Here is a 22,740-nt window from a genome sequence, read left to right on the forward strand (position 1 = left end):
AAAACCACTGACATTTTACAAGACCTGGCAGAGAAATACAAGATACAAGACATTTTAAATGCTCAATTACTACACACTTTTACATATTAAATATAAAATGTTCCTCTAAGTGCCATTTGAAATTTTCTTCTAAAATGAGCATTTTTCTTAGGCTCCTATGTTTATGTTCTGTTATTTCACTTTAATGGCAATAAAAAGAACGTATTCATTGCCATTCTTGGACACAGTCACAATTTTTATTATTTTAGCTGTTGACCAAAACATATTCGAGTTACAGTTATATAATGAATACGAGCTTAAAGTGCACACGCTTGATATTCTCATCACAATTAGAGGAAAAGTCTCTGGTGAAGTCCATGAGGTCCAGACTTAAGGCAGTCATTGCCTGCAGATTCTCAATCAAATATTAAAAATGAACATTTTATTTATGATTATATTTATTAGTCCAATTACATCTATTCTATTCTGGTGGCATACAGAGCCAAAACTATGAAAATTGTGTCAGTGTCAATATATATGGACCTAATTTATAAATTCAAAATTTTATTCATGTATTTTATTCAACTTTACATTCAGATTTGCCATCACAGGAAGTCACTAAATTAGTCTTGGTGAGCATAAGACATTTAAAACCAAAAAGCAAAGAACAATCTTGAATAGAATGTACATTCCCTTTTAATATAAATCTGGTGTATAATTAAATATAAAAATGAATTCACGTGATACACAGTAAACTGATTTGAAGAACCTATAATGAATCCTCAAGAACTTTTAGCAAACTAAAGAACTCTATGCAAAAACAAATGGTTCTTGATAAGAAAAGGGTCTTTGATGTATCTAATATGCTACAAAGAATCACTGAGCCTTTATTTTTAAGTGTGTAGCCATAATCCGCATTACTTAAATCACCTGATCATTTTAATCTGCCGGGCAAAATACCTGGTGGCTTTAATTTGCATATATTTTCATTGTTCTCTGTTTTTTGCTGTTATCTTTACAAATTCTGGCAGAACCTGATTTAATCTGTTTGTCCTTTGTGACTTTGTGCAGCTGCTTTTCCTCTTCACAGTGCAGGGTGAGTTCAGACCAGTAGGGGTCAGGCTTGATGATTCAACCTTATCTCAATCACAGAGTTTCTTTGTATGATGTTCTGAAGTCAGTGGTGTTTGTAGCATATGTACATGCTGTAAAATGATAGCTTGATCATAAGTCCTGTGCTGAATAAATGATGTTTGTTTAAGTGCTCTGGAGGTTTATTTATTATAACGGGTAGGAGAAAATAATTAAATTTATAGATGTTGAATTATTAGAACACTTGACATAATGTTTCAATAATGGTCAGTTTATATTGCTAGGCTGTTTTGTTGTACTCCAAGGTTGCAGGTTTTCATATGTTTTTATTAACACCAATTTAGGTTTATATGAATGTATAAGTAAAAATGTACATCTGTTATTGGTCACCATTTTATTTTTTCACTCTTCTAAATCACATTTTGACATCACTAATTCATTTTAAATACTCCTGCAGTGAAAATTTTGATATTCCATTTTTTCAAAGTCTCTCAATTAATACGAGCTCATAAAGATGCATGCATAATCATCGTGAAGGATTAGCAAAACCCTAGAGAGAGGAAATAAAGTATGCTTAATTGTACTGAATGTGCAGTTGTTGTGTACTTTAAATATTAAAAGAGTCTGCTTGCAGATAATATAATATTAATGAAGTAAATGGCCACTTAAGTGTACACTTTCATGACAATGTTTCTTAAAATACTTAAGTGCACTTTTAAATTGTGCACTGCAATAATGTCAGATTAGACGTTTTACTTTTTAGTACATTTTAAATCATTGTTTTAGTAATCTATTGTTGTGTTTTAAAGAAGTAAACTTACATATTTAATGTGTTGCTTAACATACTAAAGCACATGTAACGTACATTATCATAATTTTAACTGTAGTAGCTTATTTGATATTACATTTAAAGTGAATATATTTTAAATCTACTAAATTCCATATATATTTGAAAACATGACATGCCCGTTTCAATTTGCATGTAGTCATAGCAAACAGTAGTTTAGTTCAATAAATGCTTGGCAGTTAGACAGTGCATCTTAACCATATTTCAAAGACAAGAAGTAATTATAAAATTACTGAGTACATTACATTGAGTATAAATTTAAAGTATAATACAGTTTATTATTTCCATAAAAAGAGTACTACTTTTAGGTGTGCTAAAGTGTGCTTATTTTTCACACAATGGAATAATTTTAGACTGAGTAAGACATAGCACTGGTAACGTCCTCCAATCTGCGTTCATTGATTAGACAAGTACAGGATGCAGTCTGTTTTAATAACTACTTGTTCGTCTGTGCAAATAGCCCCTCATAAACTGTCTAAAGTTGTTGTCTGGTTGTCTAAAGTGATATATTTTTATACGCACTTCCATCAGGTGCTGAAACTAACAGCAGTGTGGTTTCTATACAAAAGAATGAGAGAAAAGCATTGTTTAGTTTATGATTGGTTTTCTGGTGCTAAACAATGTGCCGTACCACTAAGCCGTTCTAGCACTACATTGTTTTTTTCGGGGTTTCTTTTACACTTTATACATTTGGCATAGCAATTCAGGGTTAGCGCCTTCAATTCAATTGTAGAAACATTCAATTGTACACTCTAAAAAATGCTGGGTTAAATACAACCCAGTGCTGGTTAAAATAGGGACAAACCCAGCAATTGGATTGTTTTGATCCAGTGGTTGGGTTACTACCCAGAAGGTTGGGTTAAACATTTAACCCAACCGCTGGGTCAAAACAGCCCGATTGCTGGGTCTGTCCCTATTTTACCCAGCACTAGGTTGTATTTAACCTAGCATTTTTTAGAGTGTAGTGTTAAAGACATTAAAAGACACTTTTAAAAAACATCCTAACACCCTTTCATGTGTAAAACGTAGTTAAGAAAAAACTTAGCCCAAGGTGAAGCTTAGTGTGAAAAGCCGATAAGTTACTCAGTTTATTCAGATTTTTAGCACGAATGAAGTTTCAGGACAATCTGTAACTCAGAGACTGATGGGCATGAACTGCTCAGTGTTATTATAAGAAATGTCACAGTAATGTTATATTAGGATACAGGAGGTTAGATGTCTCTTCAAACCTTTGAAATGGCAGAATAAACACCGGCGCCCATTAGAAGGCCGTGCTCAGCATTCAGACCTCTGGTTTGGGTCTGGGGTCGGCCTGCAGTCCATGTGGTGCTGTTTTGTCAGAGGAAATGGATTATATTTGCATGAACAAATTCCCCTAAAGCCAGATCTCTTGTGTGGATTTGGGGGTTGGAGGTGTTTGGTTTGGCCCTGTTCTAGAAAACTCCATGGGGCTTTTACTGCAGGCCTGTGGCCACACTGCATGTATATGCTCCTCTGTGCGGCCTTCCAGCGGATTTGCATAGAACATCTGTGCACTGGAACAGAACCGTATGCTATTCTGGTTACTGTCAGAAAGAGATGGTCACTCTCGAGGTCTCTGGGGAGGAACTGATGGTGTTTTTGCTGTATAGGAAATTGCAGAGTGCAGAATGGATTGTTGAGCAGTTTGAACATATGGACTGAGTCAGACTGGCTATTTACATGTCTAAACTTAGTGAGGTCTGAATGTGATTCGATTTGTGCAGTTGTATGAGAAAACTCCTTTACATTTCTTTATACTAGATTAGTTCCAGTGAAACATGCAGAACATTTTGTTTAAATCATGACAAACAAAAAAGCTTATTCTCAGGTTGTTCTTATTCAGCCTTAGTACCATTAAATAAATAGTTTACCCAAAAATAAAAATAACACACAGTCACCATTTCTTACTCTCATGTTGTTCTAAACCTGTATGACTTTATTTCTTCCATTTCACATACTTTTCATATTTTTGTCCTGTGAAAACAGCTTTTTGAAGTGTATACGTTTGAAAACACTATTTTCACATTGTAGTGTTGATTGTGATAACGAAGGTAGGCTATCAAAAAACAATAACGCATGTTCAGTCAGGTGACGCATATTGGCCCATACACTGATGATCAAAAAAATGATGACCAGTCACAGGTGAAGCAAATATTGTTGATCTTCTCCTAGCAAGGCCACATTTTAAAGGGGTCAGGAACTACATTTATTTATTATTTTATAATCTTCTCTGAGGTTCACTTATAATGTTAGTGTGATTTTACATTAAAAAAACAACAACAATTTAGAAGTAATAGGCTATTTTCTATCTTGTTTTTGAGCCTCTCTACAGAACGGTCTGTTTTTATAGGCCGGGCACATTAAAGACTTGCAAGTGAACGCCCACTGCTATGATTGGCTAACAGTTTCGCTTATTAAAAAAATGGATGGATGCTGCTGTGATATACTCTGAAAACAACATGGGCAATTTGGGTTAAAAACTTATAATAGCCTACTAAGTATATATTAAACGGTCTGGAACAGACAATGCAATAGTGGTAAAAACATGTTTATGGCGAGTTCACACTGCACGATTTTAGCCCCGATTTCCACTCGCTGACAGGTTTTGCGAAATCGAAAAATCAGTGCTTGTTCACGCGAGTGACAATCATGCAGTGTGAATTATCAAACACATGATTTGAGACTGACGCCCGTGAAATATTTGGCATGCTATATACCTGGAGCTGTCGGCGATTCAAAATCCTGCTGTGTGAAATGAGTTCTGACTGAAAAATACATCGGCAATGACCTACAGCCAATGAGAGAGCAAGATACAGGGCAGTGGGAAGTTCAGGGAGGAGTTATAGACCACAATATCAGCAATCCTTGCTCTCCACGTCTCCTCAACCATTTCCTCATCCATAATCTTCTTTTCGCCCTTTCGCTGCATATCAGCGCACAGACCATTTGTAACGTTAACTTCTAGCGGGCTCCCATTTTAATCACATTTCCAGTCTCGCATGAGAACTCTGATCTCATGTGTGAACTTGCGTTATTTCCTTATCACTTCTCACGTGAGTTTGCGGACCAGGCAGAGTTGTCGGCAATTCTTTCTATTGTAAAGTCATGCAGTGTGCAATGTGAACACACCAGCAACTAAATAGTCATGCAGTGTGAAAACATTGGTGATCCGACGACTTTGAAAATCGTGCAGTGTGAACTCGGCATTATGTGTTGCGACATTAGTGTTGGGTCAGACTCAGCACTGCATCATCTTTTACTTTCAGTCTCTCTAAAAAGCCTGCATTGCGTCTCTCTAGTAATTCCTCTCCTACTACAAGTACATATCAGTGGACACGGCTAAAGAGGCAGAGCTGTAGAAGCAGGCGTTGATCTTCTCCTGCAGAGATGGGCTTTAACCGCACTATTACGTCATAAAGTGGTACATTCCAAAACAAGTCATTTTCTGAACTTGGTTTCAATAAAAGCCGTTTTTTAAACTAAAGAGAAAGTTTTGAGTTCAAAAAAAGATCAAGAGATCAAGAAAAGATCAAGGAAAATTGGATTTCTCAGTTCATGACCCCTTTAAGGTCTGGGTAGATTAGATGGTAAGCAAACAATCAGTGTGTTGGATGTCAGAGAAACTGGTAGAAATAAAGATCTGAGGGACTTTGACAAGGCCCAAATTGCTATGGGAAGGTGTCAGAATGTGTCTGGAATGGTAAGGCAGTCTGAGGAGAAACAAACGACAAACCAACGACAGGGTGTTGGGCACTTTCAATGCATGAAGGCAACAAAGGCTATACCGCCTTATCCGAACCAACAGAATGTCTACTGTGGCACAGGTAATGATGGTTATGGGAGGAATGTGTCACAACATACAATGCATCACACTCCTCTGTATATGGGCCCAATGAGAGTGCCTTTCACCATCGAAAGCACCTACAATAGGCACCTATACTCTTAAAAATAAAGGTGCTTCAAAAGGTTCTTCAAGCGATGCCATAGAAGAACCATTTTTGGTTCCACAAAGAACCATTCAGTCAAAGGTTCTTTAAAGAACCATCTCTTTCTTACCTTTTTGTAATCTGAAGAACCTTCTTTCGCCCCAAAGAACCTTTTGTGAAACATATATATGCCATTCTTCTATGGCATCGTGAAGCACCTTTATTTTTAAGAGTGTACATAGCATTGGAACTGGACCTCAGACCAGTGGAAGAATGTGGCCTGGTTTGATGAGTCCCGTTTTCTTTTACATCACGTGGATGGCAGTGTATGAGTGCACCATTTACCTAGGGAAGTGATGGCACTGGGATGCATGGGACAACGACAAGCCGGTGGAGGAAATGTGATGCTCTGGGCAATGTTCAGCTGGGAAATGTACATTTGTTTTTTATTTTCAGTACTCACGTTGTTGTATTGACTGTATTCAATGTAGAAGATCCTACTGTAGGTCAGTCATCCTATTCAGTGTTGTACTCTCACAAGTATTACAATCTTTCAAATAGGAGAACCACTTTTTAACTTCAGCTTGACCTCGGGGCAGCGCTGTGTTAGGTCGACAAAATCCTTTACTGCTTTTCCGACTGTGATATTAGTTCTTAGTCACACTAAACCGGCCCAGCAGACCATCTCCTGATTAAAGCGACCCACATACAAGAAGCCATAGCCCTTTACAGTGGACAGAACTACAGTGACTCAAACGGACGGCTCAAACCGCCTCTGGTCAAGCGCTGAATGGAGAGGGGAGATGGGGGCAGGGTATCTCGGACTGGAACGATCACATTTGCCTGCTTTCAGAGCTGAGCTTCGAGAATATTTCATATTTATTTAAAAGAGCAGAGAGCGTCTGAATGAGAGATGAAGTATAAGGAAAAGCCAGGAGATACGAAGGCGCTTTCCTCAGCAGAAGTCAGCTCGTGTAGACTGCTGTCTGACAACTTTGATTGTCCCCTGTGCCGACAGCTCGTTCCTGGGCTTCACACGCATACGCTGGGATGAAAGGTGTCATACTGAAGCAGGGATTGCTTTATAATCCAGGGCACATTGACTGTTCTGGTCAATAGAAAGGCAACACAAGTGGCAGCTTGGGCCACTGTTCTCTGGGAGAATCTTGCTGGGCTTAATTTTCAAAGTGAATGCACAGGGCTTTCTTTCTCTTTTTTTCCCCGTCTCCCATTCGGCAGCTTGTGTCAGAAGCACATGTGAGGAGAGATGCTGGGTGTCATCCTTTTTCACAGGCCTGTGACTAAACAGACAGATTGACCTGATGGGAAGAGTGCACACACACACACACACACACACACACACACACACACACACACAATCTCCTTTCATTGTGTCGTGACCCCTCTCTTGGATTCTGCGTTCTTTCATTAGAAATGTACTGCTGTTCAGAAATGCTTTTGTTGTTTTTTCACATTTTAAATTAAGTAATTGTAAAAAAAAAAATCACAAAACTTGGCTCCCCTAAAACTAATATTAAAAGTAGTTTATAAATATACATAAAACATTATTTTTTGAGTCATTTACAGTATAAAAGTCTATTAATTGAGTGAACGCAACAGTGGTACACAAAATAACGCATACAGTAGGTCATTCTCTGTAAATGCTGCATTCATACTCCATTTGTGACCATAGCTGCATTCTCGTCACACTTTCATTTCAGAAATGTTGTGTGTGAGCCTTGTGCGTGAATGTAGCCAGAATGCTAAAAAATCCAATCGATTACCAGAATCAATGCGTGAACGTGTCTTTGTGAACAAAGGCAAAGCTAATACCGTGAAGGTGTGTATGTGTCATAGTGATGATGATGTCGTTGTCATGTGACTATTTGACTGGAGGATTCAGCACAGCCCCTTGAGGTCTCTGTATCCTCTCAAGTCTCTGTATCTCTAAGCCACAGACAGTATTGTAGTCCTCAGACTCTAAAGTCCATCGCTATATGCTCTATCCTTACCTACTTTTCTCTCATTTTTGCTCTCATTGTGTGAACATGCCAGAAAGAAGTGATAAAAAATGTGTCGTATGAGCACAGAATGATATGCCATTCCAACACTCTTTGCTCACCCTTGTAATACAGATGTGCACTTTTTGAACGTACACTTGTAGTGCACTTCAAATCTTAAAAGTGCATTTAAAAAAAACTACTTACAGATAATGTCATATTAATGAAATAAAACACCCCTTTCATGACTTTAAAATTACTGAGTATTTCCAGGGAGCGGTGTAATAAAGAAACATAAAAAAGCCTAAAACATCTTGGTAGCACTTTATTTTACAGTCCTGTTTCGCATATACATGCTGTGTACTCATTATAGTAATTACAATAACTAGGGACAAACCCTAAACCTACTTCCAAACCTAACCTGAACCCATGTAGTTACCTTATGCTACCCAGTACTTTCTGAGGTATAGCTACAAAATGCAACCAACATTTGTAATGCGATGAGTTTGCATTAAACATGAAAGAGAAAGGTCCTGGGTTATTAATTTTTCATTCAGAATGTGGGATTTATTACAAGGCACACAAACTGCGTGATTCTGCTAGACTTTCCTCAATTATCTATTCAAATTAAGTGAATAGAAAACTTACTGTGACAGGGTAGAAATAATGTTGTGCTTCAGGGTTAAGCTTATAGAATTAATTGGAGTTGGAGGTTGTAGTATAGAAATCAACCATTGAAAACCCCATATTTGTTGAACACTCAATACTGGGGGGTTTGCAGATTCACAATTCAATATGGACGTAACTGGTATGTGGGAGTCAAAACATCAAGAAGTCATTATGTGAATAAATACATGCATACAGAGGCACTGCTCCACTCTGTGTGTGTGTGTGTGTGTGTGTGTGTGAGACAGAGATGCTGTATGTGTGCGTCAGTGTGCGTAGGTGCATTATAAGCTGACTTCAGGGTAGATCCCCTTCATCAGACCATGATGTCTGTGTGAAAAGCGTGAAAATGCACTTATGCATTGCATGCTTGTTCCACTCGCACTAATTCATTTTGACAAATGTCCTTTAATAATCTGCACTCAGAGATGAGAGAGAGAGAGGATGGGAGAGTCTCAGACAGGAGCATAAAGAGAACGAGAGCTGTAAGGGGAAAAAATGACAGGCAGAGAGAAACAGAAGTTCTTCTACAGTCATTTGTGTTTAGCAGGTTGTCATGTGACCTGAGTGCAAACACAATATCGCTGCAATTAGACCAGCAGTACCCAAGACTATATCTGCAATGATTTCAGTAACAGTATCTCTTTAAGCCACCCTCCATCTGTAGAATAACTATTATTTTACCATTTAGTCAGAGATGTGTGAACAACTGTTTTGACATTATTTCACACTATTTAGAGTAGCACACGTGTCTCAGAAGCCAAAGAATTTTGTCAAATTGGACAGTGAAACTAACACACTTCTCGTCATCATGGAGGAAAAACGTCTACTTTCTAAATGCATGTTATTACTCATCTTATGGTAAAGTGGCAGACTTTCCTCTGGTGATGAATGCAAGACTTATCCAGTCATTTAGTCTGCAAAAACACCTCTTTTCTTTAATCTACAGCAAGCTCTCATTTAGATGCCTCCATCCTATCAACAGCCAATGGATAGAACCAAGTCCTGCCCTACATACTTTCTTAATCAATAATCTGTTTTACTTAGGTGTACATCACAATGTGGAAGAAAAAAATCTGTCGCTACTTCCATTACATCGCTTCCATAATATGCAAATGAATGGGTGACCAAAAGTTGACACGTCAAAAACCACGCAAAGCAAACGTAAGCAGCAGCAGCTGGATGCAATAATCGCATGCCAATGTGCATTGGCTCGTTTAGTTTACACTCGAAGTAGATTGGTCCCTCTAAGCGAGATCCCAATTTCGTCGGTCCTCCGACGTGACGTCGAGAGTGACCGACTGAAAGGGAACCCATATAACCCAAGCTGATGAGAAAAAATACTAATATTTGAAACTTTGGAAAGTATAAACCATCGCTTCCAGCCATACGTGCATTAATAAAAGTGTTGTAAAGCGCTGCGTCAGCATGTTGTGTTGTCGTTTTGTCAATTTTATTACTTATTTAATATTGTCAAGATGCACTTTTCAACATTTCACTTTAAAAAACAGCACTTATTACAGAAATAGTACTTAATTGCAAACTGTAATGTAATGTATTTGGACACTGGCATGTTATTTACAATTAAATAAAAAAATTATTATGATGTACATTTTTGTTGGAACTCGGGTCGATCGCGTCAAAAAGCACACGCCTTACCATCTACACCATTTAATCTGTTTAATAACCGTAACCATTTAATAAGTATCTTTTTTCAGTGTTGACTATCCGAATCACACGTTGGTGGGCGGAGTTAGTGCAAGTAGCCTCTGCCAACAAGGCAGGCTATTGCACTTAGTGTAAATAGACACTCCGTATATTTTAACATCCAAATAAATCGATTCAGCTTCTTTATGCCATCACAAGCTGCTTTTGATGTAACTTACAATTAATTTAAGCAAATATATGCTTGCTCACATTTATACCAATCAATGCCAGCTTATGGCGTTCATAAAAATGATTTTATTTTAACTGGACAGGAAAAATAATCTAGCCGGAATAGCTGTGCATCATTAAATAAAAAGAAAAATAGCATGAGTTTATTGCAGTGTAGACAGATTTTTGGACACTGGCTTAAGAGCAGTGGAAACTGGTTTGGCCGTCTTGTAAATGCACAGGATGAGATTGAGCACCGGCTCCAGAACCAGCACCCGTTAGTGGAAAAGAGCTACACATGGCCCATCTAGCAGTGCTGCGTCAGGGTTTAGACTACAGCAGAGACAACATTTACCAGCAGCAGCCTCCACGTGTAATCCCATTGGCAGGAGCGTGGGATTCCTGAGCTATAGTTAGATCTGAAACAACTCAATTAATAGAGCAATTAAACGTGATCTGCTCTGAACGCTGGGAACCACGCATGTTCGTTCACACGAGACGGTCATTACGAAACCGGCGTGGCGATGGGAAGAAGAACGATAATTGTTTTCTTGATTTATTGTTTGTTTGTTTGAGTCTGTGACCCATTCTAATCTGTCATCTGGTGTATTACTGGGGCGCAGACTACAAGAACAACAGATGTTTCATCTCCTCCACTCTGTTCAGACCTCCACACACACACACACACACACACACACTGAAGTGCTGCACCTACAGTTGAGCTCTGCTTGGCGTGTCTGCGGTGGGTATTTTTCCAAAGGTGTGTGGCACATCTGCGCTGCCATTGTTTATTCATGCGCCGGAGCCTTTGAAACGTGCTAAAATGCTTCCCACTCATTATAAAACTCCTGCCACCCGTGGATTAGCACTTTGATGTCACCAATCCGGCTTCAAAGGCTCCTTCAGTACCATTAATCAGAGTTTAGTCTCTGAAGACCCAGCCAGGGAAAACATTTGGACATCTTGTGCAGAAACTTTTGAAAAGCTCAGACGGTGCTACATATGCAACAGTGGGGTTTTATATCACGAAGACGTGTGTGTGTGTGTGTGTGTGTTTAAGGAAGCGAGAGAAGAGGAAGCAGAAAGAGAGAGTGTATTAACGGCAGAGAGAAAGAGAGATGAGAGACAGTGACGGCTCACTCTGATCCTGAACGCTCTCAGCACTGGATATTAGACAGTGCATAGGTCACAAGGTCACAACACGGGCTTCATTGAGGCTGTCTGTTAAAGGGTTTTTGCCTTAAATAAGAGTTGTACTCTAATTCCCCATATTACATCACAAAACACTGATGTAGTTCAGTTAGAGGGTAAATGAAGGCCATTGTCTGCTATGTGGTTGCACTCTACTAGCCCAGAAAAGTAAAGACTCTTGTGTTGGTTTTGCTAGTTTCAAGGACTATAGTTTTATTACAATGAGCCATTATAATAAAGAAAGTTTAAGTTTGTCACTTGTCAATTTTATTAATGTTATTTAATATCGTCAAGATTAACATTTCACTTTAAAAAACAGTACTTATTACAGAAATAATATGTAAGTGCAAACTGAATGTAATGTTTTGGACACTGGCATGTTATTTATAATTATATAAAATTATTTGATTTTATTAATTGCAATTAGCTGACCATTAGAGTGCTGTTTGACTCTTTTAAGTAGGACTTAAGTATATCTTTATATGTAACTTCATGATTACTTCTGTTGTCTCTGAAATATATTAAAAGTGTACTCCCAAATGTACTGCATTTATATGCATTTGCAGTTAACTAAAATATAATTTAATGTTATTAATATATTTGTAATTATACATTTGTAATGATGGTGCAATTTGGTAAAAATGTATTAACTTTAAATGTCATATCATGTAAAACACACACTACAGTTAAAAATACTTATTTAAAGCCTGAAAAAAGATTCTTAAAACCTAATGATTTAAAAAAGTATTTTAAAGTAAAATAAAGTTTTAAAGTTTAATTTGACATTATATATATATATATATAGGGCACTTTAAAAGTATACTTAAGTGTGTTAAGACACAGTCATGAAAGTATGATTTAAGTGCACTTATGGACTTTTATTTCATCAATATTATATTATCTGCAAGTTTATTTATTTTAAATGGTATTTGAAGTACACTACAAGTGCCATCAAAAAAAGAAGAAAAAGAAATTCAAAATGTTGCATTGATTTTGAAAGCAATAAGAGTTTGATAACTGGCTATATCTGTGGTATTTTTGCAGACACTGTTCCTAAGGGTAGAGCAATCTGGCATCAAGGATCAAGATTGTAGTCTTTGTATTTATAGTCTAGACTAGTCTTTTGGCTGATCTCCTCCAGGGTTCAAACATGCATTCTTTGGGTTGCAAGCTCAGAGCACTACGTCACTATGTTGTTTTATTCATTTGTGCCTCAGAGCGGGAAGATTGATGTGTCACTGATCTGTGTTTCTTCTTTCGCTGAGCAGGTAACCTGGCCACATCCAGGGCAAGAGTGACAGCAGCATCCAGATCTCTGCCTCCACAGCTCAGCAGCGGGAGAAATAAGGTCCGTGCTGTCTTCTTTACAGTCAGACAGTCATCACAAAAATATCTTATTCATTTTTATGTTCGTTTCAGATGAAAATGATCACGGATTATCTCATAATTCAGTTTCTTTTCTGATTTTTGTACAGTTTTATCTGTTCAGTACACTGTAAAAAAAATTATGTAGTTTTTACAAAAACATTTTGGCAGCTGTGGTTGCCAGAATAATTTAGTAAAAAATACAGAAAAACTGTAAACACATTTACGGCCAAAAACTGTACATTTTAAAGTATAAAACTGTAATTTACAAACAAGAAAATTTGAATGTAAACCAGTAAATTCAACAACGCACACTGCTATTAAAATCTGTTTTGTACCTTTAACATACTGACAACCACCATAATAATGCAGGTGGTAAAAGAGAAAGCCACATGAAGAATCAAAGCTCATCACAAGTAGCTTCGCCACAAGCAGAAGTACACGCTAATATATAGAAGGTGCACAGAGTCATTCATACAAACACAAAACACCATCATGGTAACACATATGACACTTCAACAATACAATAAACTCTCATTAAACAACAGAAGATGTAACATAAAGCCCAAATGTACATAACTGATAACAAAAACTATTAAAAAACATGATTATTTAAACAAAATACTTTCAAATGTGGAGTGTCATGCAGGGAGTTCTGGGAATATCAGTTTATAGTTTTTGACTGTAAATTATACATTGATCTGTTATATTTACTTCTAAAACTGTACAATTAACAGCATTTTACTGTAAAATTACATGAAATGTTTGGTTAGATCTTTTACAGTTTTTCCCTGTATATAGTACGGGAACTTACTGTTAACCTATTAACAGTTTTTTCCCGTAGCGTTTTTACAAAATGTTACAGTTAAAACTACACTTATTTTTTTACAGTGTAGAGGTGCAGATTTGATGTAAACTCAACGCTTATTCATTTCGCTTAGATGTTAGCTTTTTATATAATTTTCTCTGTGTTAAAGAGTCAGGTGTTACTTCATCAGCCACATGAAAAATACTTTTGCATCAGCTACAGATTCTGACTAAATATATTTCAACCGGTGAAGTTCATGATGTTATTAATTTGCCCGTGTTTTTACTCCAGAACCTCTGAACTCCTGTTTGCATGCTTTTCATTGTAAAATACCTCTGTTCTTCACTCTTCCGCACTTTTTATCTATTATCTGACTGTCTGAACTATCTTCTCTCCTCTCAGTCTCCTAAATACCTGCTAAAGGTAAGAATCTCTTCATATCTGTCTTCATATTCATTAGTCTCATATATTCTAATGCAATTTTCACTACTTTATTTTCTCTTTCTGGTTTGATTTAGTCTGTGAGCTAATGGAACAAAACCAAGAATATCCTATTTTTTGTTTTTTTTTATAATCCTTAGACTATGAATCAATTTCATTTGAGAAGCAGCTTTGAAAGAGCCACATCCTATGTCTTTTATTCTATTTAAAATTAGCCACTTATAATGCTAATTGTTTTTTTGTTTTTTTACCAAAACAGTCATAATTTAGATTTTAGTGTCTATTTTCCACCCTCTCTCTGATCCTAACAATCCCAAGAAATCAAAACTGGAATTTTGTATATCTTTTTGTTCGTGTCTTTTAGATTTAAAACGTCTAAGACGGTTAATGTATATCTAAAAATTTACAAAATGTACTTTTAATAGATATAGGCATATAAAATGTACAGCATCTCTTTTATAGGAAAGTGGAACAAAAATATTGAATGTTCTTACTTGCAATACAACTTTTTTGTCCATTCAAATCTCTAAATTGAGATTGTGCCTCCCCTAATTCCACCTTCCACTGACTAGCAATAGAAATGTTGTACTGCACATATACTATAAAAAATATAGTTATCAAAGTATTAAATAAAGCGATGTTTTACTAAAAAAAAAAAAATCCTTGAAACAATTTTCACTCATAAATGTCTAGCAAATTTCACAAATAATTACATTGAAATGGCAAGTAACATACTGAATAAACATGAAAATTGAAATTAAAAAAGTCTCCAATAATCTGTATGATTTGCAACTTCTGAAAAAGGAATGTTTTATGTTTAATTTAATGTGTTACTTGCCGTTTTACTGTAAATATTTTTGAAAAGTGTTTCAAAAGTGTAGGAATTAGATTGTTTCCACTATAAAGCCCTTTAGTAACAGAGCCCCAGGTGAGGTTTACGTTTCTTTAGGTCTAGCACAGACTGAGGACTTCATAAAGCTGGATTTGCTGTGGTAATGTATCCTGACTACAGTTCTGAGTTGCTGCTCTTATGAAGGAAACCCCTGGATAATTATTTCTCCATTTTCCTATGTTCTGTGTGTAATATTAAAACCTCTGCTGTATCCGAGAAATATAATTAGACACCGGAGCACAGAACCCAGTTAATTGGTTGCAGTTAATATTGCAGGTATCTTTAAACTGCTTCAGTCACAGATGAGACGCTTTACAGAGTTCTGCTTGTGAGCCGAAGTGGGACAGATGTCTTATTAAAACACTGGGTTAGTTCGATTGTCTCTCAGTCAGGGTGCATGTCCAACCCTTCAGTTTCTCATAAAGATCACACACACCTGCCTCTGCACACGCAGATGAAATAGAATATGAAGACACGCTTTGCTGGTATAGACCTGCTCTAAATTATGTATCACCTTGATAAATTCATGAGGTCTGTTGTAGCGATGGCTGTTATACACATCGTATCTTGTCCTTGTTAAGAACAGCTGGAAGCCTGAAGTTCATTATGAAAACACGTCCCTGCAGTATTCAACCCATCGTGCTTGGATCATGATGTTTGAAGTGCTTGGTTTGAATCTTTACATAAATATGAATTGATCATTGCCATTAATGGCATTATATAGTAGTAGATTTAAACAAAAACACTTTACAATAAGGTTCACTTTGTTAACATTGGTTAACTACATTAGATTAGATAATAAAACTATTGTTACACTTTATTTCAAGGTGTTCTTACAGTGTAACTATATATTAAAGTGCTTAGTAATATTAATTAACTACATGTACTTACTATAATGTTAGGGTTTGGCTTAAGGTTACTTGCATGTAATTATGCATCATTCATTGTAAGTATACTGTATGTGACAAAATAAAGTGTTACCAAAAATACTTCTAAAGCATTTCTTAATCTTAGTTAAATATAAGTTATAAATTATATCTGTTTTTATTATTTACTGGACCTGGGATAACATGAACTGACATGTTGTTTACTAGCATTAACAAAGATGAAAAAATCTGTAACAGTATTGCTTATTGTTAGTTTATGTTAGTTGATGCATGAGCTAATTTTAACTAATGGGACTGTATTGTAAAGTGTTATTTAATATGCTGTGAAGTCAAGTCACATTTATTTGTATAGCGCTTTATACAATACAGATTTTTTTTCTAAGCAGCTTTACAAAAATAAACGGGAAAATAACTGTATTGCAAAATGCATCGCTAAACATCACACACACACACTCCCACTGTCTGCAAACAAATATGCTTATAGATATCTGTAATAATAGCCTCACAAGCTATGATTTTACTAGTGTGCTAATTGATAAAACTGTGAAACCAACTCGATCTCATTAGAAAACATAACTGTTTTATAAAGTGGTACTTCTGAATGAATTTGTATAATGCAGTTTGTATGTACAGATACATGCTGTTTTTAGAGAAAAAAAATTGAAACAAATAAAAAAGTTCCACCCAATACAAAATGTATACAAATTTATGATTACAAGTTGCCATTAGAGTGTGTTAGAGATACCTTTTTTTTTAAGTCTTATGTTTAACTTGACTAATACTGTACCTATAGTCCATAGTTCTTGTTTTGTCATAAAAAAATCTCTCTTTAGTGTTTAATGTGTTTTTTTTCCCGATAATCTAGTTGAGGAAATTGTGTGTGATTGTGTTAACATCTGTCATACATTAACTTGAAGGTTATATGTTCATTTAGTCTAAAACAGAATTGTAGCGTTCATTGTATGTGTGTGTACATTAACTGTATTGCAAAATGCATCGCTAAACATCACACACACACACTCCCACTGTCTGCAAACAAATATGCTTATAGATATCTGTAATAATAGCCTCACAAGCTATGATTTTACTAGTGTGCTAATTGATAAAACTGTGAAACCAACTCGATCTCATTAGAAAACATAACTGTTTTATAAAGTGGTAATTCTGAATGAATTTGTATAATGCAGTTTGTATGTACAGATACATGCTGTTTTTAGAGAAAAAAATTGAAACAAATAAAAAAGTTCCACCCAATACAAAATGTATACAAATTTATGATTACAAGTTGCCATTAGAGTGTGTTAGAGATACCTTTTTTTTTTTAAGTCTTATGTTTAACTTGACTAATACTGTACCTATAGTCCATAGTTCTTGTTTTGTCATAAAAAAAATCTCTCTTTAGTGTTTAATGTTTTTTTTATTTCGATAATCTAGTTGAGGAAATTGTGTGTGATTGTGTTAACATCTGTCATACATGAACTTGTTCATGAATATATGTTCATTTAGTCTAAAACAGAATTGTAGCGTTCATTGTATGTGTGTGTACATATGTGTGTATTGGTGATGTGTGTATTTTCTGCATGTGCACTAAGCTACAGTAAGTGTGTTTATGTGTGTGTTTAGGTGGACACCATGGAAATGATGCGTCACCCAGAGGAAACCACTAACATGAGGAGACAGACAGTGGCGTCTTATTTCAGGGTGAGTCCTCAGCTCCTCACATTATCAGTTTTGTAGGCAACACTTTAGTATAGGGACCATTTCTCAATATTAACTAGTTGCTTACTAGCATGCCTGTTATTAACATATTGGCTGTTTATTAGTACTTATAAAGCACATATTCTGCATGACCATATTCTTACATCCCTAATCCTACCCATTAACTGATCTTAACAATTTAACGTGTGTGTGTGTGTGTGTGTGCGTGTGTGTGTGTTTTCTATTGTAGTACTCTCTCATGGACCTGCTGTCTAAGATGGTGGTGGGAACGCCTCATTTCGTCCGCTGTATCAAACCCAATGATGACCGGCTGGCTCTGCGCCTCAATAAGGAGCGTGTGATGGTTCAGCTGCGATACACCGGCATCCTAGAGACCGTCAACATCCGCCGGCAGGGCTATTCTCACCGCATACTCATCGAGGAGTTTGTTAACAGGTAGAAAACAGCCACAGTGTAACATAACGCTGGCAGAATGAGTGCTGCGCTTGTCCCACAGGGCCCGAGAAACAACGAAGATCACACAAAACACAAGCTGCTAATGAGAGCGGGAGGAGAGAGATTAGGAACTCAATGAACACGACATCCTGAGAGAAGACTGACGATTCACAGCAAGTCAGAGAGAATGCTGTTGAGTTAAATATTTAATGCACAAAAGCTGATTCCTGAAGTTGCAACATCTAGTTAAAACGTTCATTAAGTACATTTAATTAGTGGTTCTTGCTTGTTACTATTGCTCATGTAGGGTTAGAAAACCAAATAAACTCTTAAAGAGTTAGTTCACAATTAGTTCGGTCACACTTTAGCCTGGGGACCAATTCTTACTATTAACTAACTATTAACTATGACTTTTACCTCAATAAACTTTTCATTTGCTGCTTATTAATAGTTAGTAAGGTAGTTGTTAAGTTTAGGTATGGGGTAGAGTTAAGGGATCTAGAATATGCTCACACGAAATAAAGCATTAATATGTGCTTTATAAGTACTAACAAACAGCCAATATGCTAGTAATATGCATGCTAATAAGCAACTAGTTAATAGTGCGAATCGGTCCCTAGAATAATTTTTTACCATTCAATTAATGGTGTTTGTTGATTGCTATTGATCATATTTATGGTTAAGAATCTAAATAAACCCTCAAAGGGTTAGTTCACCCAAAAATGTAATTCCAAACCAATAAGAACCAATTCATCTTTGGAACACAAATGAAGATCATTTTAATATTCTCTGATTTGGTTCTCGTGTGTCATGAAAGCACGGTTTACCATATTTGATGAGCTATGTGTACAGGATGTGCATTGATTAATGTTTGTATGTGAATAAAAGCATAAATGAAATCTGTTCATCATATAAAGTGAAGACTTGGATTAAAACGCTTGATTAATTTGGAGTAGTTTTTATGAAATATTTCAAACTTAACATTTTTGGTTGATTTAAGGGATGCACAGTGATGAGAGATTATTAGAATATTTTCCTTTGTGTTTCAAAGAGGAACATTAGTCTTATGGGTTTGGAACGACATGAGGGTGAGTAAATAATGACAGAATTTTAATTTTTGAGCCATGAAATATGGCATGTAATTCTTGTGTGCTGTCAAGTGATTAGACATATGGACTTATATTGAAGGAGAGACTCGAGCTATATTTAGATCATAGTATTATAGACTTGAGATTCTGTCAATAAGAAATCATCAAGCACCCACCCATAACGCCAAAGAATTATATCAGCATTATTATCAGGAAACATATAAATGTAGATTTAGGTTCTTTATTGACTGGAATTCCTGCTCCATTTTAAGAGGTTATGTTATGAAAGGTGGTCATGCTTATTAAGTTACCCTGCAAAGAAGAAGGGGAAAAAAAACAAAACATTCGGACTCCAAGTGCAGACTTCATCAGTTATGCAGTCAAATGACATTATTCCGGGCGTTCCTGTTGGACCACAGGAATGTTATTAGATTTAATTAGCCGAAGCTCTTGGGCTTCATGAAAAGAAGGAAAAAAGACAGACAGACAGACAGTTAGAGAGATCAAAGCTCTATGAGCGCATATTGAATAGACCCACCTCCTCTAGTGCTCACTAAAGCTCCTGGGAAGCTTCACGTTGCAGGTTTATTATCTATATATTTTGACAGCTCTGAATGAAGACCATAATCTCATCAATAATAGGTAATTAAGCCTCTGAGAATACAAGTGATGCTAAATTAGACTCTGGTTGAGTAATTAGTGCTGAAGTGGTACTTTGGAGGGGCGGAGTGAATCCGCTGAAAGTTTCTCAGCGCCGTGGAAATTCATGGTCCAAATTTACTTTTCCGAGGCTTTTGGGAATCGCACTTCATTTTCCATAAACTTTTCTCTTTCTTGCGCTTTCTTTCAACCCATCCATCTCTTTCTCTCGTGGGCCGTGAGACGGTGGACATGTAGGTCATCTCTTTTACATAAACATCCCAGACAATTTCTCTGCGCTCAGAGGGGCCGCTCAAACGCAAGAGCCTCTCCGGCTTTTTTTCCCGTCATCCTTTTGATCACAGAAGTGTCCTGATTATCCGTATTTTCCCCAGACGTCCCCGACCAGTTGGCATAAAAAAAAAGAAGTACTCTGTGACCGTTCTGTTTGCGTTTCCTTCATCGGACAACGTCTGGAGCTGTTCCTGATCCGCACTGACACCAGCTCTGTAAAACCAGTTTCTGTATGGATTCAAACGGATCTTTTTGGAAAACCTTGTGAAGGAGAGCTCTTTGTATTTTCAACCAGAGACATAACAGCCATCAGGAGCATAATTATGAAAGACCACGGTTCAAGGGGAATCAAAAGCAGTATTCTTTCTTAAACACAAAGGCTGATATCTTCCTCTTCAGAGTGAGTAAATACACCCAGGATCAACCGCAAGCTTCAGATGTTTCTATGAGACTCATTTATGAGATTTATAGGCAGGCATATTCAGAAGTATAACTGATGGCCCCCAGACAATAACAACAAGGCAACAATGGCCCCATATCTAGTGATTTATCAGATAATCAGGTGCCGCTTTACCTTTCTGTTCTCACCGTCAGAGGTTTTTGCAGCAGGAAGATGTTATCATTGGAATATCTAAAGCGATCTGGACCATAGTCTTTTATCTTGTTCTGTGCAAAACAGTCTTAAAGGTGAAGTGTGTCATTTTTGCTGCACTAGTGGCACCAGACGGAACTGCAAAAATAAGGACTGGCTATGTTTAGTATGTAGTACTAAATTTAGTGAATGGTGTCAAGTTGAAAGAAAAAAATTGGTTATTGTGCTGCAGGAGTGATTATTATTATTATTTTATCTTTTTGACGTTGAAGACATGCAACGGTGGCGTAGTTCGTTTGGTTTTTTACTTCTGTCGATTGTATTTTAAGCATCAAAAGATATTTAAGACATTTGCTCTATACAACTTTGTTTGATACAGTATGATCAGTAAAGTTAATGAACATTTGAGCTCATAAAGAAACCTAAGTGTGCTTAGCACTGTCCACTGTTTGAGTGGTGTAATGCATAATTTTGATTTTCTTGCAGGTACTACTATCTGGCCTTTCGTGCCCATCAGATGCCAGAGGGCAGTAGAGAGAATGCCATCGTTATACTGCAGAGAGCCAAACTGGACAACTGGGTCCTGGGAAAGACCAAGGTACAGTTATCATCATCCCGTTTAAATATTTTGTTCCTTTTCTGTTCATCATTTTCTCTCTCTCTCCATTAGTGTTCTTCAATTTAGTGTGTTGTTTTGCAAAACAACAAAAAGTACCAATCATACTATTGTACTACCAGTACATTTTACCCTGTACTGCATAAAAATAATTACGCCTATAATAAAAACACCTCGGTGCATAAACATAAGATGCGTCCCAGTTTGCATAGTTATGCACTATTTTAATGCTGTTTTGTAGTATAAATAGTGTGAGTAGAGTATTCACACTGAAAATTCCAAAAAGAAAAAGTGCCCAGCCAAATGATGCACTTAAAGGGATAGTTCACCCAAAAATGAAAATTCTGTCATTAATTACTCACCCTCATATCGTTCCAAACCTGTAAGACCTTCATTCATCTTCAGAACACAAATTAAGATATTTTTGATGAAATCCAAGAGCTTTCTGACCCTCCATTGAGAGCAATGCAACTGAAAGTCTTTCATTGTTGTGCTTATAACGGCTGTTAGAATGTCTACTAGAAAATGCATAGAGCAGGAAGAGCTCTGGACATTGACCAAACTAACTAAACAAGCTCTACACATGCCTGACTTTGTGCCTCAGAGACAGTTAAGTGGGATGTCTACTATAGATATATGTAATGTATTATTAATTGACCTTTAATAGCACAGAAAAGCTTTCTCCTTTAGTGCATTTCTGTCAGACCAATGCTTGCAGAAAAAGTATGTCTGCGCCAAGGTCATGGTTTCTTTCCTCACATTCTTTCACAATCGCTCACTCTCACTTCTGTCTGTCTGAGAAGTCAAGGTAGTTATCTGTGAATCTAATTGACCAGATGGTTGGCATCTGCAACTCTGGGAAAAAAATTAAAAGTTCAAAGTGTCCTTTTTCAAACTGAACCCCTTGATGATTTTGTGTCCCCGACAGACACATGAAGGTGGTGTTTTTATTGTGAGGTATGAGCATGCTTCCCTGCATCTGCATAGATGTGTGTTTGTGTCTTGCAGGTGTTTCTGAAGTACTATCACGTGGAGCAGCTCAATCTGATGTTGCGGGAGGTGATCGCGCGGGTGGTGTTGATGCAGGCCTACACCAAAGGCTGGCTGGGAGCTCGGCGGTACCGAAAAGAGAGAGAGAAACGCAACAACGGAGCGATTATCATACAGTCAGGTTCTTGCAACCCAGACTCATTACCAAATGACTGTGATACAGTAATAGATGCATGTGCAGGGCTCATGTTTAGGCTAGTTTAAGATCAATGCATTTTACGTTTGTTGATCATGTGTGATGATTTATTTCTGCAACCAAAATAATGTTCCCTTTCAGTCAGTCACGTTCTACGTTACGTCAGTCATGACTGACGAAT

At 36.8% G+C, this 22,740-nt stretch overlaps 1 protein-coding gene across 1 annotated transcript in view; it reads left to right on the forward strand.

The window, feature by feature from the left end:
• The window catches only part of myo3b (myosin IIIB), an 85,813-nt gene that overhangs the window by 32,331 nt on the left and 30,742 nt on the right, over positions 1-22,740 (forward strand). The window contains exons 15-19 of the mRNA XM_016294750.1: positions 12,866-12,945; positions 17,614-17,691; positions 17,939-18,144; positions 21,244-21,355; positions 22,382-22,544. Of these exons, the coding sequence (XP_016150236.1) occupies positions 12,866-12,945; positions 17,614-17,691; positions 17,939-18,144; positions 21,244-21,355; positions 22,382-22,544 (639 nt within the window). The remainder of the gene's footprint in view (positions 1-12,865; positions 12,946-17,613; positions 17,692-17,938; positions 18,145-21,243; positions 21,356-22,381; positions 22,545-22,740) is intronic.

Source organism: Sinocyclocheilus grahami, unplaced genomic scaffold (genome assembly GCF_001515645.1).
Source record: "Sinocyclocheilus grahami isolate Dianchi unplaced genomic scaffold, SAMN03320097.WGS_v1.1 scaffold324.1, whole genome shotgun sequence".
In the NCBI taxonomy this organism is placed as follows: Eukaryota; Metazoa; Chordata; class Actinopteri; order Cypriniformes; family Cyprinidae; genus Sinocyclocheilus; species Sinocyclocheilus grahami.